Below are 17178 nucleotides of genomic sequence, written 5' to 3' on the forward strand. Positions count from 1 at the left end.
ATTGTAGTATTTCTTTGACAACTGTTGCTGAGATCTGCCTAGAGCATCTAACTCTTGACTTTATCTCCGTGTTCTGGGGTGACACATTAAGGCCTCACCCTTACAACCTCATTTAACCGGAATTACCTTCTCATGGGTCCTAATTCCAAATATAGTCACATTGGTGGTTAGGGATTCAACAGATGAGTTTGGGGAAGAGTAACAAATCAGTCCGTAATAACGAACTCTGCCATAGAGAGATTCAGAGTTGCCTTGATTTTCTCGATGACGAAAGGGGGGAAACCACAACACTTACCACAGTGGGTTATTGTGGAGGTTAAATGGGTTAATAAGCCCAAAGCTCTTAGAATAATGCTCGGGACAAAGTGAGTGCTCCGTATGTGCTGGGTGTTATTATTTTGTCGCTGTTGTCTTTTTTGTTATTTAGCTTTTGTGCTATTTGAGTATCCTGATAAGTCCTCCCTTAACCCCTTACCACACGTGTAATTAAATTAAATAGAACTTAAGGGACTTGGCTGAGCAGAACATGAAGAGAAGTCTGTAGCACCTGCAGCGGTCAGACCCTTCTGCCTGTATTCTGACTGTAATTTCACACCAATGCAACTCCAGCTACTTTCCCCCCCCACCCCGCCCCGACGAGACCCTTAGGGGGCACTAAGGTCACATGGGTGTGTCTCTCCCCGCCTCCCACATTCTCTCATGAATTGGATTGTCTTTCTTTGGGGTCGACCTGAGCTGGCTCACAGACCTGGGGCTCATTTGAGCTTTTCACAAGTCCCTTCTTGGAAAAGTCTTAGGAATGGAAATGTAAAAGTCCATCTTCATCTTTACAAATAAAGAAAGACCCAGTGGCAAAGGTATTTAAGGGGAAGGCAACATCCCCAGAGCCAAGGATAAATAAAAATGTCTTTCTCTAGATTAAGACTCAAGTCATTCATGCAAGATTCATGCAGAGCACTTTGACAACCAAGAGACCAGAGAGGGGAACCTTTTCATTCACAAGGCTTCTGGTATATGGAATATACTTGTACCCTCAGAAGGAAATACAAGACAAAGGGATGAGTAAATTAAATCAAAATTATAATCGTTAAATGTGTATTTGTTTATATAATACATTACTGTAGGTTACATAATTTTCATTTCTATTTTCATGTATCAGAAAATTTCCCCTTTGGTCCCCAGTTTTGTTTCTGAAATGTTTTTTTGTGTGTTGATTGCAATTGAAGGCAGGTTTTTAAAAAAATAAGTTCCAAGTTTTTTGCCCCTTTCAAGAGTTAAAGCACTTAAGTGCACTAAGAGTTCTTTATGGGAATTGAGCTTGGAGCTAGGCATCGGACCCTTTTTCAAAGTGAAAGATATTTTTGTAATATAACTCCCTTTGTGTGAGTTACTTGTGTAAGTAGCTCTCAATTTAGTGGAGTGTAAACTGCCCACATTAATGAAGTGAATGAGCCTGTGGATCCTGATACAGTTGTGTTCAGCATAAGCTATTTATCAGGGCCTTGGTACTTTGATGGCACCATCTTAGTTAAGGCTGTTCAGCATCAAATCCTGTGAAAATAGCAAATCCTTGCACTACAGTATTTGTGTGATAGAAAAATCCCAGTAGCAAATCCTTGCTCTACAATATTTGCATTATATAAAAATCCCAGCGGACCAGTGTACCATGGAATGCAATTTTATACTGTGGCCAGCAGATGGCAATGTTCAACCCAATTTAATTCAACTCAATAAGATTGATACTTGGTCAGCTAAGTTTTTACTGAGCACCTACATAAAGCATTGTGCTAGGTGTTAGGGATGTAGCATTAAACAAAAACAGAACCTCTTATCACCCCCGTAGAGTTTATTTGTTGTTCCTGTACTCTGTGTAAGATGAGAAGGCTTGTGAAAATAATCTCTTAAAATTACAGATTGTGGTCCTATTGTCATATTGTTGGATGGGGGAGGTAGCAGGGAGGGTGACACACAAGAACCAAGAACCATAACACAAAACAGAGATTTACAAAGGTCATTAGAGTCACAGAGACGTATAGTAATGGTTCATGGGCAGGAAAAATCTGTTTCAATAGTGATCAAAGGGAAACAATTAATTTTAGGGTCATCATTTAGTCTATTGTCTTGTGTCTAGGACTGTGGGACCACAATCCCTTATATGTAACCTTATATGTAACCTTGAGGGCCAGATATATTTAGAACTCAGAATTTTGAGGATTTTGAAAAAGTAGCAACATGCATATACTGTACATTACTTAACAACCCCCGTGGAACCTGGCGAGCCCTGTAATCAAACACATTCATGCTTGTGAAGTCAAATATGTAAGAATTCACACGATAGCTTACGTGCACCCTCATGCCAGTCAGGTTTGCTTTGCCAAAAGCTTTTGGTTTTCAGAAATTTTGGATGTTGGAATGGCAGGTAAGTATTGTGGATCTGCAATATATTATTCCAAGACAAAAAAGAATCTACCCGAAAATCTCCAAAAAACCACTCCAGTTTCCTGAAAGTTTGATCTCTATATTTGTTTACACATTTGTTCAGCACTTTTGGATGTGGAGCATTGCCATTCTTGTATTTTCTTTAAACTAAAGTGAACCAGAATTAATTTTTTTGGAGAATGTTTAGATAGTTTCATGAGATATTTTGAGATAATTAAGACGATTACAATATCGGGATTAGAAATTATGACCTTAGAAAAAAATGTTTTGCTCCTTATCACTCACAAATTAAGCATGGCTTGGGATTTCTGCTAAGTTTTAGTGTATTTACCGATTAAAAAAACACAGTTAACTAAATAAAAAGACGTTTAATCAAAATAGGCAAAGCCTTCCATTGTCTATGGTCATCTCTGACAGCCTTTGGTTGTCAAGTTTTATTTAATTTGTTAAAAAAAAATTTACCACACCACCTTGGAATGCTAATGATCTTTGTATCCTCAAGATTTTAAAAGGTTGACTAAAAATTTTTTAGATTGAAAAACTAAAAACATTTTTGCCACAATTTCTCTCAGTGACAAGAGACTCTAAAGGGGATGCTATTTCCAGGAAGTCAGGAGGATTGCCGAGTGAAATTATGACAGTAGAAATAATCAGAATGAGGGGGAAAAAGGCAGGGATGAACAGAGAATTCAAGGATCTTTCAGACTGGAAAAACACAACCGATACATGGTGACTTCTCGTATCTGATTTCACAAAGTGTCTGTGTTTGTTTGCTTCATTGTTTAGTCTTTATGTTGTTCTCAAAAGTATTTGAAGCTGCTTACATAAACACATACAAAATAATAGGTTAAAAATATGCGTGAGAGAGAGAGAAAGTCAGGGGCACACAGAAAGGAAACTAAGGAAGTCGGGGTGGGGGAGGGAAGCAGGAAGCTGGGACATCACCTTTTGCGCATTTGCCTCCGAGCTTTCCAGGTACCAAAACGAAGAAAAGTACTCTCAGTGCCATGAGAATTAAGCTCGTTGAGGGTAGAGAGCACATTTTATTCACTGCCACGGTTCTAGGACACAGCACTCTGTCTTAGAACAGGCAAGTGATATGCATTTGTCAAATGAATCAAGTATAGTGTCTGTAAGATGAAAAATAACAGTAGTACTCTGTGGAAACACAACATTTTTTAGCATCCAGAAATTTCCTCCTGGTCTTCATAATGGGACACAGAATAGATGTTGGGACCAGTGTCCCCAGTAACATCTTGAAGGATAATGGGGCAGATTGTCCATGGGACATTTGTTCATTCATTATTAATTTATTCATTGAACAAAATTTCTTGACCCAGTTTTTTTCAAGACACAGGAATTCAAAACTGTCTAGAAGAGCAGGAGTGTAGTTACATATATGGGAAAGTGGTATAGGTTGTACAATACAGTCTCCTTGGAGAGTGCTGATGGTAACTCAACACTTAGAAGAACATGTTGCACACAGTAGCATGATGGTAAATGTTTGTGGAATGGATTAATGAAGAGTTCATCAGCTAGGAGGAAGAGAAGGGACTTCTCATCCGAGGGGAGCAGAATAGGCAGAGATTTGGGGAACTGCTGGTGACCTAGGAGGGAAGATGGTGTGTATGGGTGTGAGGAGGGCTGGGAGCACTTGGTGAGAAGTTAGCCTGTTGAAATAAACCTGAGTCAGATCTGGGATGCTAGCATAGGGAGTTTTATTTTATTTTCGTTTTAAAAATATTTTTTTCGTCAAGAATGATCCCCAGCTAAAGGCAGGATAGAAGAGAAGCCTAATGTGTGTGATGCACCAGCTTCTTTGATGCACATCCTCTTACTTGATACCTCCAATCATCTTCTGCAGCGTTGTTCCCATTTTCTGTATTAAAAAAACTCAGAGACTCAGAGAGTTGAACCGTTTGCCCAATATCAGTCATCTGTGAAAGGAAGTCCCCCTCTTCTTAATTCAATGAAATACTCGTTCTGAAATACCAAGTAACAAGGGAGAACGTGGGAATGAGAGCTGGTCCCTGCAGTTCCTATTCTTGTCCCAGGTTCACCAGATCCTGGAGGGTCATTTCCTGGTCCCCAGTCAGCCACGTTGCCTTCTCGTGTAGCCTCAGGGACCCAGAGGACAGACTGAAAGTTATAAACAAATTATTGTAAATTATTGTGAATTGCCTTTGGCAGTGGGACCCCATGCAGAGCTCTCTTTGCTTACCTCTGGCCTTCTACATGAGACCAGGAACATCTTTAACTCCTACCAAGGAGACCTTTAGATGCTGAAATTCCCACCCAAGACATGGATTATTTCGTATTCTACCTACTGAAGACTTACTTGTACTCAAGGCATCTAATATGCTTGGGATGGTGTCTGCCACACAGGAGATGCTCATGAGTATTAGTTATTATCATTCACCTCCATTTACATTTCTGACCATCAAGGTCTCCCACAGTATTGAACCTGAGACACCATGCTTACTTATGCTTGTGACCTTGCAGATTCACTGTGACAATCATATCAGCGTAAAACAGATTCAGTATTCACCAAAGGAGTGGGCACGTACAGTAGCAACGGAGTTGTTCTATTATAGGATTACTGTGAGTTGAGGTTGGTGCTAAGGTATGTCTGTCTCCCCTCATCACCTGGTCTAGAAAAGAGGCTGAAAGGGAAAAGATCCAACGTCTGAATTTGTAAAGTGATCATGAGGACACAGCAGCTGTTTAACAATCACCCTGGAGTATAGACAGTTTTTTAAGCTGCCGAGAGAACTTGAGGAAGAGATACTGAATGATTGTTGGGAACATTTTAGGAATCATGGTAAATTAGGAGTTTCAAATGGTAGACAAATGGTTCAGTTTTCTAAAGAAGAAAGATACTTTTTGACCCCTGGATGGTAAGTTCTATTTTATTTCTAAATAAGAGTCTACTATGGATTCTTAAAAAGGTGGTTTGAGATTATCTACAGAGGAAGCACAGACCCTGCTAAAATCCACTTCTCCAAGTTTCGCAAAGAGCAGGCCAGATCAGAGCCATTTCTTCTTGATGGATTACCAGTTGGATAGCTCAGGAAGCTACGTATTTGTATCACAGCCAAGAGTCCTAATACAAATGGATTTTTCTTTTATCTTAGTGCCCCTGTGTGTCAAGCACTGTGAGACGCACTGAGGGTAACTGAGGTAAAGGGGTTCAGTTTGATGATGGCGGAAGTAGTCTATGGTGTCTTTCTCAAATGGATGCCCACGAACGAACGAATGGTTGGAAACAATTAGATTGGTTACAGTAGTAGCTGCTTTGATAAATATACATTTTGATAATGATGCTTAGACTTTTTTGGATACACCGAAACATGGTGAAAAAATATTAGTTGATAGACCTCATCCAGAAAGATGATTCTTTGTTTGTGACAGAAACCAAAATTGAGATGAACTGTAGCAATAACAGATCCTACACTCTTTCTACTTATTTTAAAAATCCAGTTGTTTGTGTGTGTATTTGTGAATGTGTGTTTGCTAAAGATTTAGTATTAATGCATAGATTTTTACAAGTCATTACAATATAAATAAAATAAATAAAACCTTCTCAAAAAGATTCCTCTTCCTCTCCAAACAACAACATTGTCACCTACAGTAAAGCTGCAAAACCACAACCACAGTCGTCTTGGGATGGGGGGGTGTGGCTGAGCCCGAGGATGTGTCTGGGGCGGCCAGAAGCTTATAATTTCAACCGTATGTACCTCATTCTAAAGAATCTTTTTTTCTCACTGGCTCATGAACTCCTCAAGATCAGGCCCTGCGTATCTGATAAAATGCCTGGATCCTCGCAAGTTCTCAGCACTTCCTGAAGAGGCATTCCCCCCCCCCCCCCCCGCCCCGACAAAAACCCCCTTAATTTGATCTTATATTGTATTAATTATAGAACAGCATCTTTATTAGTTTCCTATTGCTGCTGTAACAATGTAACAAATTAACACAAAGTTAGTGGCTTAAAAACAACACAGATTTACTATCCTGCAGTTCCAGAGCTCAGAAATCCCCAAAGTCAAGGTGTTGGTAGGGCAACATTCCTTCCTGGAGGCTCTTGGATAGAATCTGTTTTATTCCCTCTTCCATCCTCTAGAACCTGCCCACAATCCTTGGCGTGTGGTCTCTTTCCTACATTTTTAAACCAGCTACTCTCTGACCCTTTTTCTGTGGTCACGTTTCTTTCTCCGAGTACTGTCAGGAAAGCTTCTCTACTTTTCTTTTAAGGATTTATGTGATTGGATTGGGTCAACCTGTTTAATCCAGGATATTGCTATGTAAAGTAACACATTCACAGATTACGTGATTATATTTAGGATTAAGGTATGGACATCTTTGGGAACCCATTACTCTGCTCATCACAGCATCCAAATAAGAAAGGTGGTGATATTAACTTCGTTAGATTCTACCCGGAATATTCGCTATGCCTCACCTCAATCAAGTACTTGCAAATTGTAGCAAAGAATCAGAACAGCAAGGAGATTTGGAGTTGTTCCAATCTAAGGGATGTTTAAAGGAATGGGATGTTTAGCTTAGAAAAATGAAGACCTATATTAAGGGGTGGAGTGGGGTTTGAGGGAGGCACGAAATGATTGCTTCTTCAAAATATCAGAAAGCTCTGTTAAATGACAGAGTTTAAACGTGCTGTACAGCCTTGGAGGACAGAATACGATTAAGACTGGAACCTTTAGGGACGCAGTTTGGGGCAGAAATTAAGGCAGAGCTTAAAATTTTACACAAATACTTAAAAAAATGCTCTCGGGCATATTTAGACATGGAACAAAAAGAAGTGAGCTATAGAGACTAGACATGAAGAAAGTATAGATTCACTGCTATTTGGTGACTTGTATGGGTATCAAGTAAGACCCATATTTTGAGGAGGTTGAATATTTAACATGAAGGAAACAAAAAGTAGACCATATTCCTTCATCCTAATCCAGAAAATAATATATTTTTGAGACTGTTTTTTCATTAGTCCACTTTTGAGATGATTATTTGGAATAACTTGTACAAGATCTGGGAGCTGCTATATAAAGTGCTGTTTTTATGTCATAGTGTATGCTACATAAAAGTTTTTTTTTTTCTACTTTAAGTAGTTTCTGTTACCATATTCTTGATCTTTTAAATACACTTACGAATGTATAAGTTAAAACCTGAATTGTGCTCGCTGTTACGTTAGATCAGTCAACCCACTAATTGTTTTATATCCCAAAAATATCCAAAAAGGATTAAGATGTTAATTACAACTTCAGTTATATCCAAGAGAGGTCTTTGTGGTTCTTTATAGCTGCGATTTATATATCTTCAAAGAGAGTCGTAAGTGTCTTTGGGTTTGTAATGGTCATTCTGGATTAAGAGGGGCTTGTTCAGACACTTAAGACTTTGGGCCAATACTGTCAATGACCTCATACCATTCCGTCTTCTTTCCACTTCTGTGGATCACCCAGCAGCAGTAACGATGATTCTGGCCAGCTCCTGATACCCCCCTCCACAGTCAGGGGAAGGTCAGTTATTTTTTGATCCCCATGGGAGAGAGAGAGAGCTCCTCAATCAGTATCCTAAAATAGTCAGCCGTTCTCAGCTGCTGGGCTGGAGTCCCTCCAGGGGAGAGCAAAGGCAATACAGACCCACCAGCTAGGTGCGAGTGCGAAGCCACCAAAACAGGAGCTCAGAGACGCTTCTCAAGAAGATTTCTGCCTACTCAAAAATCTTTATTCTTTTTTGTTGAGGAGCTAGGTGTTCGCTGTTTTTTACTTTCTTATTTTATTTAAAGGGAAACCAGTGAATTGAAAATGAGACTAAATATTGCCATCTTCTTTGGGGCTCTCTTTGGTGCTTTGGGGGTTTTACTCTTTTTGGTGGCTTTTGGATCAGATTATTGGCTTCTTGCGACTGAAGTGGGAAAGTGTTCAGGTGAACAGAATGTGCGTTTCTTCTTCAAAATATTGTTGTACTTGATAGTAATGAGGATAGCTTTATGTATCCTCTTGAAATCCGAAAATGGTAGTGGAATGTCTATTTCTTCATAGAAGAGATATGTAGAAAGCTACTGATCATCATTATTTGGGAAAAAATACATTGCTTAAAAAATTTCCTGGAGGTAATTATTTAGATTATGTTCCTTGTGTTGATGGCAAGTTACTTCATTTGCGTTCTGTACAGATAGAAAACGTCACTTTCCACCATGAAGGATTCTTCTGGAGATGTTGGTTTAATGGGATTGTGGAAGAGAATGATTCCAATATCTGGCAGTTCTGGTACAGTAAGTGAAATTCAGCTTTATTTTCCCCCTTGGCTTTAAAATAAAAATGAACAGTTTCTCATTTGGTGCATGTCACTTATAAAATAGGATTGGATTCTTAGTTGTAGAATCTCAATAGGATATCTTCCAAATGTTCATAAAGTGATTCCTTTTTATTAAGTAGAAACGGCTATAGGAATAATTATTTTCTAACATGAAATTGGAGTCTGAATATTTATGGCAAAATTGAATAATCTGCTGTTTCCTTGCTCATGTTTAAAATATACCAACCCTAATAAACAAAACAGATATTATCTATAGTATTTTTTTCGAGTGTCTATTATTGCTATGTTGCAAATAAATGCTTTTATTTTTTTTGGCTATTTTTTGGGGCTTGAAACCCCAAGTTTAAAAATCCAGAATTAAAGATGTATTATTTTATATTAATAGCTTCAAAGTTTAAAAAAATCTTCTTTATAACAAAACAATGATCAGCAGTGGCAGATGAAAGCTTGCTCTATTTGGGCTTAAACCAAGTTTGTGGGCAGTATTAAGAAATGCTTTGCTTTTGATGTTTCCATTCTCTCATAGAAACTTTAAAGTTCTTTTTTGAAGTAGAATAGCTCCTTAAAAATATGATGCATTCTTTCAATTGCTTTTCCTATGTTGTGTTAATCTTTGAAAATCAATTCACTGAAAATAGCTAGCCTTTATCTTGTTGCATCCAGCAATGAAAGAACTGTTTATTACCTTCAAACTTATTGTGGGTTGAAATTATCAGTCTTCTTATCACAATACTCCTGTGATAAATCAAAGTATGGTATTTAAACCATAGTCAAGATCATGGAATATAACATAAAAATATGAGATCACAGAAGACGAGTCAACGGTAAATGGCATATGTAAAAGGAACAAAGTAATGATGAAATGGCATTTTGAGAGAAATATTTCATAGAGTTTCTGATTGTCATTTGGGGGAGGAGAATAAGCATGTGATCTGCCAATGAAAATTATTTAGACTTTGGTAAAGTGGAGTAGGTCAGACTTTGCAAGAGGAAGAGTTTGCCAAGACTTAGAGAAGGAAAGAGTATTTTACTCCTTAGAGGGTATATGATGATATCTTCACGATGTCAAACAACATTAAAGTTCTTTCTTGTGGTTTCTTCAAATGCTAAAAATGTACTTGAATTATTAACTTGTATGGTCTATCATTTACATCTTTTCCCTGAAAATAGAATATAGAAGAAATTTTCTATTAATTAGAACCAATCAAGGTTAAATCTAAATTTATTAGATTTTTAAATGACTATTTTTTGAATACCTACTATGTGCTAGGCATTATGTTAGGAATTGGAGAAGATAGTTGTGAAAACGAATGAAATCGGGTTCTTTCAATTTTAGGGTGATATTAAGGGCATTCTCTCCCTTGAATTAGGTCATGAGCTAGATGTTTTAAATGAATCCACTTTCCAGGTCCCCTGTGCTTTACCATATGAGGTTTTTAAGGAAGTTTCCTCCCTTATTCAATAATTCTCTGAATTTGTTGATCTAACCTATAGTTTTATTTTGCTTGTGTACCCCCAGATCCTGTATTTCTCTTCTGTTAGGAACAAACCTTCACTCAGCTTCTCAGTAACAAATACCTTTGTTCTGCTCTCCTTCCTAGCCAATCAGCCACCATTGAAGAACTGCACGCATGCTTACCTGTCGCCATATCCCTTCATGAGAGGAGAGCACAACTCAACCTCCTATGACTCTGCAGTTAGTAAGTACCTCTTTCCTCAGAAGGCCTCCGAGAGGGGCCTGTCTTTCTGAAAGATGCCCACCACAGCATTTCTGTGGGCGATTAAAAAATAATTTAACATTTATAATTTCAACATGTTTTTTGATATCAGTCTGTTACGTATAAAATAATAAGATGCCATTTTTAAAACACCATTTATAATCTTAATAAAATACAACTTTGGTCTAAAATTAAAGCCATTGTAATTTGCTTTCTACTTATAAAGATAATTTTTTTAAAAGTGTGTTTTCTGATATGAAAGTAGTGGTGTACATCAGGAAGAACTGCTCCTTAAGATGTAAAACTGGTCTTACAATGGAAAATATTGTAATATACACCCTGATTTTAAAACATTTTTTTGCAGTTGTTACACATAAGAATATGATTATGCTACTGTATTTCTACAAAATGATTGAACTTTGTTGTGTGTGATATCCCATAGAAGAAGTAGAGTCTGATGTCATTAACTAGGAGTCATGATTACCTGAATTCTTTCATGTTTTCATACTATTTTTTCTATAGAAAATATATAAACTAAGTTTCTATAGAAAGTACACAATATATAGTACACAAATCTAATTTTAGAAAGTACGTAAGCTCAATATGTCAACTCTATTCTCAGCTGGTTTCATGAAGTTTTTAATATTGTTTATCCAAACCTTAAAACTAGGGTTGGTACAGAATTTACCAATGTCATAAACAAAGCCAAAAAATATCTGTTTTTCAAAGAAGATACTTAATATATTTAACATTCTGAATAAATGTGTATTAGTCAGGATTCTCTGGACAATCAGTAGGGGATTATATATGGGTGTGTGTGTGTGTGTGTGTGTGTGTAAACAAAGAGAGAGATTGAGGTTGATTGATTCATTGATGGAGAGATTTTAAGGAATTGGCTCATGCTATTGTGGAGGCTGGCAAGTCTGAAATCTGGAGCAAGCCTGCAGCTGGAGATTCAGATAAGACTTGATGTTGTGGTCTTGAGTCTGAACGCTGGAAACTCGGGTAGAATATCTGTGGTGCAATCTTGGGGAGAGTTCCTTCTTCTTCAGGAAACCCGTCTTTGTCCTTAAGTCCTTCAACTGATTGGATGAGGCCCACCTCCTCATTCTAGAGGATAATCTACTTATAGTCTGCTGATAGTAAATGCTCATCACATCTAAAAAAAATACCTTTACAGCAGCATCTAGACTACTGTTTGATCAAGCAACTGGGCACCATAGTCTAACTAAGTTGACACATAAAATTAACCATCACAGAACTTAATGAATTTTTACATCATTCATCCATTTTTTCATCTTTATATAAAATTTGTATTTCCACACATTATAATTTGTTCTGAGTTTGTCAAAGCTGTAGCATCTGCTTATATCACATCATTAACATGACGTTTTATGGAGCGGGTGTGGGTCGGGATAGGAAAAGGGGTGAGGACGCAGCTGTGCTTGTCCACCAGGCTTGCGTGTGCTCAGAGGGTCTGTGGCTGTCGGCCTTGAAGCGTGTGCAGCAGAGATGCTTTTCCCATTGAAAACCTCATGAGGCACCTCATTCACACTAGCCAGACCCTCTTACATCGTGGATGACACGGACCCTCTCACTGACGAGAGAACAGATGGCATGGGAAGAGCAGGATAAACCATTTTTAAAAAAAATTTATTTATTTATTTATTTATTTATTTTATTTTTGGCTGCGTTGCGTCTTCATTGCTGCGCGCGGGCTTTCTCTAGTGCGGCGAGCGGGGGCTGCCCTTTGTTGCAGTGCGCGGGCTTCTCTCTGCAGTGGCTTCTCTTGTTGCAGAGCACGGGCTCTAGGTGCGCGGGCTTCAGTAGTTGTGGCACATGGGCTCAGTAGTTGTGGCTCGCAGGCTCTAGAGCGCAGGCTCAGTAGTTGTGGCGCACGGGCTTAGTTGCTCCGCAGCATGTGGGATCTTCCCAGACCAGGGCTCGAACCTGTGTCCCCTGCATTAGCAGGCGGATTCTTAACCATTGCACCACCAGGGAAGTCCCAAACCATTTTATCATATACTACAAAAAGTTACATTACAAAAAATTATGAAAATGGTACCCCTTCCTTGTCATTCTTTCTGGAACATTAGGTATTTGCATAAATATTAGTATTGCTGTTGTTGATACTCATATGTTGAGGTCCTGTGATAAGATAGGTATTGTAAGTACCATATATTTAAAAATGAATCTACATATTTGAAAAGTTTGCACCTCAAGGAGATAGTGGAGAACTTGAAAAACAAGGTAACGTTATCTGTGCATAATAATTACAATGGAGAAGGATAGTAAATGCATGTCAGAAAAATTACACTGCAATTACATTAGGATTATTATGTGGCATTACATATAATTACTGTGTCATTTTTTGAATCTAGTGACAAAACTGTATTCCATTTTGTTTAAATTGTCAAACTCCTCTTTGGCACACATATTGTAACTCCTTATTCACTTTAAGCAACTTTATCAAACACTCTAAGTAAAAATGACTGAGGTGGGAAGAGGTATGTCCTACAGCAGAAATACTATATGCAAGTTTCATTTATCTTCATAATACTGTACAATGATATGTGACATTATATTTGGGTGATTATTTTATTGTTTCCTTTATCCAAGAGAAGGACATAGATTTCATCAAAAAGATTCCACCTGGTTGAAAGTGTGTGCTTCCTGGTTAATGAGGCCACATAGACTTCACTAGACTCCAGAACTACTCTTTGGCTTCATAGCTTCTTAATTATCAGGCATCATACATTTACCAGCTTATCTTAGGAAAATTCAAAGTATTGTTTGTGAAATCTGATGTATCGTGGCCTGGCAAATTATTGGTAAAATGTCTTTGTATTCTCCTGATTTTTTACAGTTACAGTTAGCCAGTATTTGAAATCAGTGAAAATGATACAGTGGTGGATGGTTTTTCTGGAAAGTCTATTTTAGAATTATTGGATATTACTGATGAAATTATTCTTTTTCATGATAAGGAGGCTGAGACTCAGAGAAACCATGTGATTCTGTCTTCACACAGCTGATCACTGGCAGAACTAATGTAAGGTCCAAGTCTCTGGGTGTTTATTGATAATCTTATAAACTACAGTGAATGAAAAGGCTGATTTTAGTTCTTAGTATTAAATCTTTTTAAGTATAAGTCTGTTAGTTGGATCTCAATAAAAGAACAAAGTAAACTTATGTTGGCTTTTTCTGCCTTTCTGTCTGATCCTGACTTGTGTATACAGTCTGGTCTAATTCATTGTTTCCTTTATTTTTGTCTTAATCTCAGATGCATACAATCATGGTTCAAATCTAGTCATTTGGATGGTTGACCAAGCTTAGAGGGGGTGATCTAATTCTCAGAATTATTTTCTGAGCTAGGACTGTGCTTCAAAGTCCATTAAACAATTTCATTACCTTTTGATATGTCAGAATTTAGATTTTCTGGTTTGTTTCATGCTTAAATTCAGCCATAGTTCATTAATTTGGTAACATTTGGTGATGATGTACTGAATGTAGATTAATTTTCAAGGTAACTCAATCCTTGAGTGAATCAATCATTTCTTTTTGGTGTCCCCATAGCCTTTGATCACACCCATCAGAGTGCTCCTTGTACTTAACTGTCGCTGTTTGTTTACTGGGCTTCTTAATTATTTATTGCAACTCCCCAGAGGCACAGAATGTAACCTACTCAAATTTATATCACCAGAGCTTAGTGTAGCGCCTGGTCCCCCATCCCCACTAATACTTGGACTAGACCAGGTTCTCCTTTATAAAAACCATGCTTTAATTTGATAATTTGTAGCACAGATTTTAATCATTTACTTGCATAATTATTTTGTTCATGTATTCCTTCCCGATTCAACTCTAAGCTCCACTGCTGTGACGTCTTTTATGTTTGACTCACCATTGTATCCACTGTAGACTGAATATTTTTGTAGAATTAATATTTCTTGAGAGTCTCCACTAACTGTGCTGTACTCTGGTGCTGATACTGATGCCCTGAGTAACTAATGATGTGTGTAGGAATTTTTTAAACCTTTACTAAATGGACTGTGGTTACTCTTAAAAATTTTTTTTTCATACTTTTTGTAATTTTTTAGGTCTTCAACATTGTTTTCACGTGTCAGCTGTCCTTTGCTTTTATTGTCAATGTTTATTTATTTACTTTTCTTTTCTGGTCTGTTCATCCTTCACTCATAAAAATTATAGGGTGATGTGAATGATGTAAGACTAGAAGCAGGAAAGCAGCTAGGCAAGATATTAGTCAGCAGCACATCAAGCTGGAAGTAGCAGAAAACAAACAGCAACTAAAACATAAGGGCTATTTTTCTCCCACAATAAAAAGTTCAGAAGCAGCTGCTATAATGATGCTGTCAGGGACCCAGGCCCTTTCAACCTTTTCTTCCACCATCCTTGGCAGGTGGATAGCCCCTGTCATGTTCTTCCATCTTCAGAAGAGCAGACATGTCCCTAGAATTCTCCAGTAGATTTCTGCCAATGCTTTCTTCATTGGAACTGTGTCACAGGGCCTTGTTGGGCTGGGATGTGGAGTTGTTTGCTTTCTAGCCTCTGTGGCAGAGGAGAAGGGAGAAGGGCTGGGAGTGTTGATGGATCAACCTAGAGGAGCCTCCTCAAGGGACCAGCATCGTAATCCTACCTGGAAGTTACCAGGGCAGGACAAGGGTGAGGCAGCAAAGGTGAAAAGGGAGTGATGGATAGAAATGATATTTAAAGAGTTAAATGTAAAACCTGGTAGCCAAACAAAAGAAAGCTGGAGGAATCTAGGACGATGAAGGAATTGCCTTTTGAACAAGATGCAATTCAGTTTAAACAGCATACAATCAAGGTAATATGGTCACTTTCCTCCAGACAATAAATATTATTTTAGTGTATTTCTTTCCAGTCTTTTTTTACATGCATATTGTACATTGTTTTAATCATTATAAATGCAAATGTATATCTCACTTTTCTATTTTTACGTCAGCACATATGTCTCCATATTTGTGCCTAATAGTTTGTCAGATTTTAAATGCTAGTTGCCACCTCCACATTAAATATAATTTTATGTGTGTTATATTTGTCATAATTTGTTTTGGTTCTTCGGATTATGTTTTCATAAATGTGAATGGTGGTGAATCAAAAGATAGGAATAAAATTGCATTATCGTTATTGTGCCAAGGTACCAAATTGCTTGCCAACCAGCACTGAACTGTGAATTATTTCAAGAAAATTTGGTAGGGAGGATAGAAATATGAGAATCAGGAGGAGGTGGCGTGTTTTGAAGTGGAGGATGGGGATTTAGTTTGGATTTAGACAGAGTAAATTTGGGTTGATGGTGGAATACCAGTTTGAAATAATTCAACAAGTAGCTTGATGTGCAGAACTGACAATTAATTTAAAAGACATTAATTAGCACAACTGGTAATGATCAGGAATTGCAGACATGGTTTTTGATATCAGATATAATCTTCAAGAAAAAATGTCGTAGGAAAGGAGATGGTAAAATATCAGTTATACGTAGGAGAAGGAAAGAAGCGAGGACAGTCCAGAAAGGAGAAAGAGAAAGTGGTATTGAGAAAAGCCAATGGGCAGACTGGTGTGTTGTCAGAGGGGCCTACACAGGTGAGAGTCTTGGGAAAGACGTGGTGGTCCTCAGTGCAGGTGTAGAGTGAATGAGAACGAGAAGGGGGCAAAAAGGAATTGGATAACATGCTGATAATGAAGAAGTTCTGGTGGCTCCTGGTAGCTCCCTCCCCACCAAGGACCCATAAAGAGGCCCATAAAGTCAGCTCCTTTGAAATATAAACCCACAGGCCCTGCTGGTTTGGCCTGAGACTTCCAGACCTTCTGCTCTGTGTCCCACTTCTGTGCACAGCCCGTCCCCTTGGGTGGAGCCTGAGGGCCCTGCTCTCTCTTCGTGGCAATGCCTTTCCCCTCCATTTTCCTGTGCATTCTGTCACCTGATCCTCCTGAGAGCCAAGCCCTACCGCAGGCTTCCTCCTCCTCTTCTCCCAGGAGAGGTCAGAAGGCAGCCATCCTCCTAAAGGGGGGCAGAGCAGCACGATGAAAAGAACGTGACACCTCACACTGGGTGTCCACGGGGGACGAGAAGTGAGGAAGCGGAGACCTTTGCAATTAGCCAACACTGGGACTTGGAATAGCAACCAAAAGAGCACAGCCTTGCAGAGAGCACCAGGTCCTCACAAAACAATGCCGTGCTTCACGCTACAAGGCAAGATAAACCATAAAGATGAATGCCCTCATACACCACAGCTTTAAACAGCAAGTAAATGAATTAAGATTTGAGTCAAGAGTTAATATAAATTCTTAAATAATTGAGGAGACACATCAACATGTCATAGGAGTCTAATCACATCGGGATCCCCCCGTCCCAACTCTACTTACAAATCAGTTATGCTAGTGTAGCTGGATCTTATGTAGCAATTTTTTTGTGTTCGTATATGGTGATTCTGGACATTGTTGTAAATTCACCAAATAGTTTTAAATACTTCTGCTCTGCCTTAGTTGTGTAGAAAAAAAAAAGCATACTCTGCAAAGTTTAATGGAAAATACAATTCGTCTTTTTTTATTTTTTTTTTGACACAAATGTCAAGTACCTAGATATTTGGAAATACCTTAACATTCACTTACTATCCTACTGTTCATTCAGACATTTGGGATCATGCAGCCATGACCA

General features: G+C 38.3%; 1 protein-coding gene across 6 annotated transcripts in view; it reads left to right on the forward strand.

The window, feature by feature from the left end:
* Positions 1-17178, forward strand: part of LOC133074581 (sodium/hydrogen exchanger 2) — a 467777-nt gene that overhangs the window by 106155 nt on the left and 344444 nt on the right. For 5 of the 6 annotated variants that reach the window (XM_061168501.1, XM_061168500.1, XM_061168498.1 and 2 more), the window contains 2 exons: positions 8626-8725; positions 10371-10469. In XM_061168501.1, the coding sequence (XP_061024484.1) occupies positions 8626-8725; positions 10371-10469 (199 nt within the window). The remainder of the gene's footprint in view (positions 1-8625; positions 8726-10370; positions 10470-17178) is intronic. The other variant, XM_061168504.1, reaches the window with a different exon arrangement.

The sequence above is a fragment of the Eubalaena glacialis genome, chromosome 14, assembly GCF_028564815.1.
Source record: "Eubalaena glacialis isolate mEubGla1 chromosome 14, mEubGla1.1.hap2.+ XY, whole genome shotgun sequence".
Lineage (NCBI taxonomy): Eukaryota > Metazoa > Chordata > Mammalia > Artiodactyla > Balaenidae > Eubalaena > Eubalaena glacialis.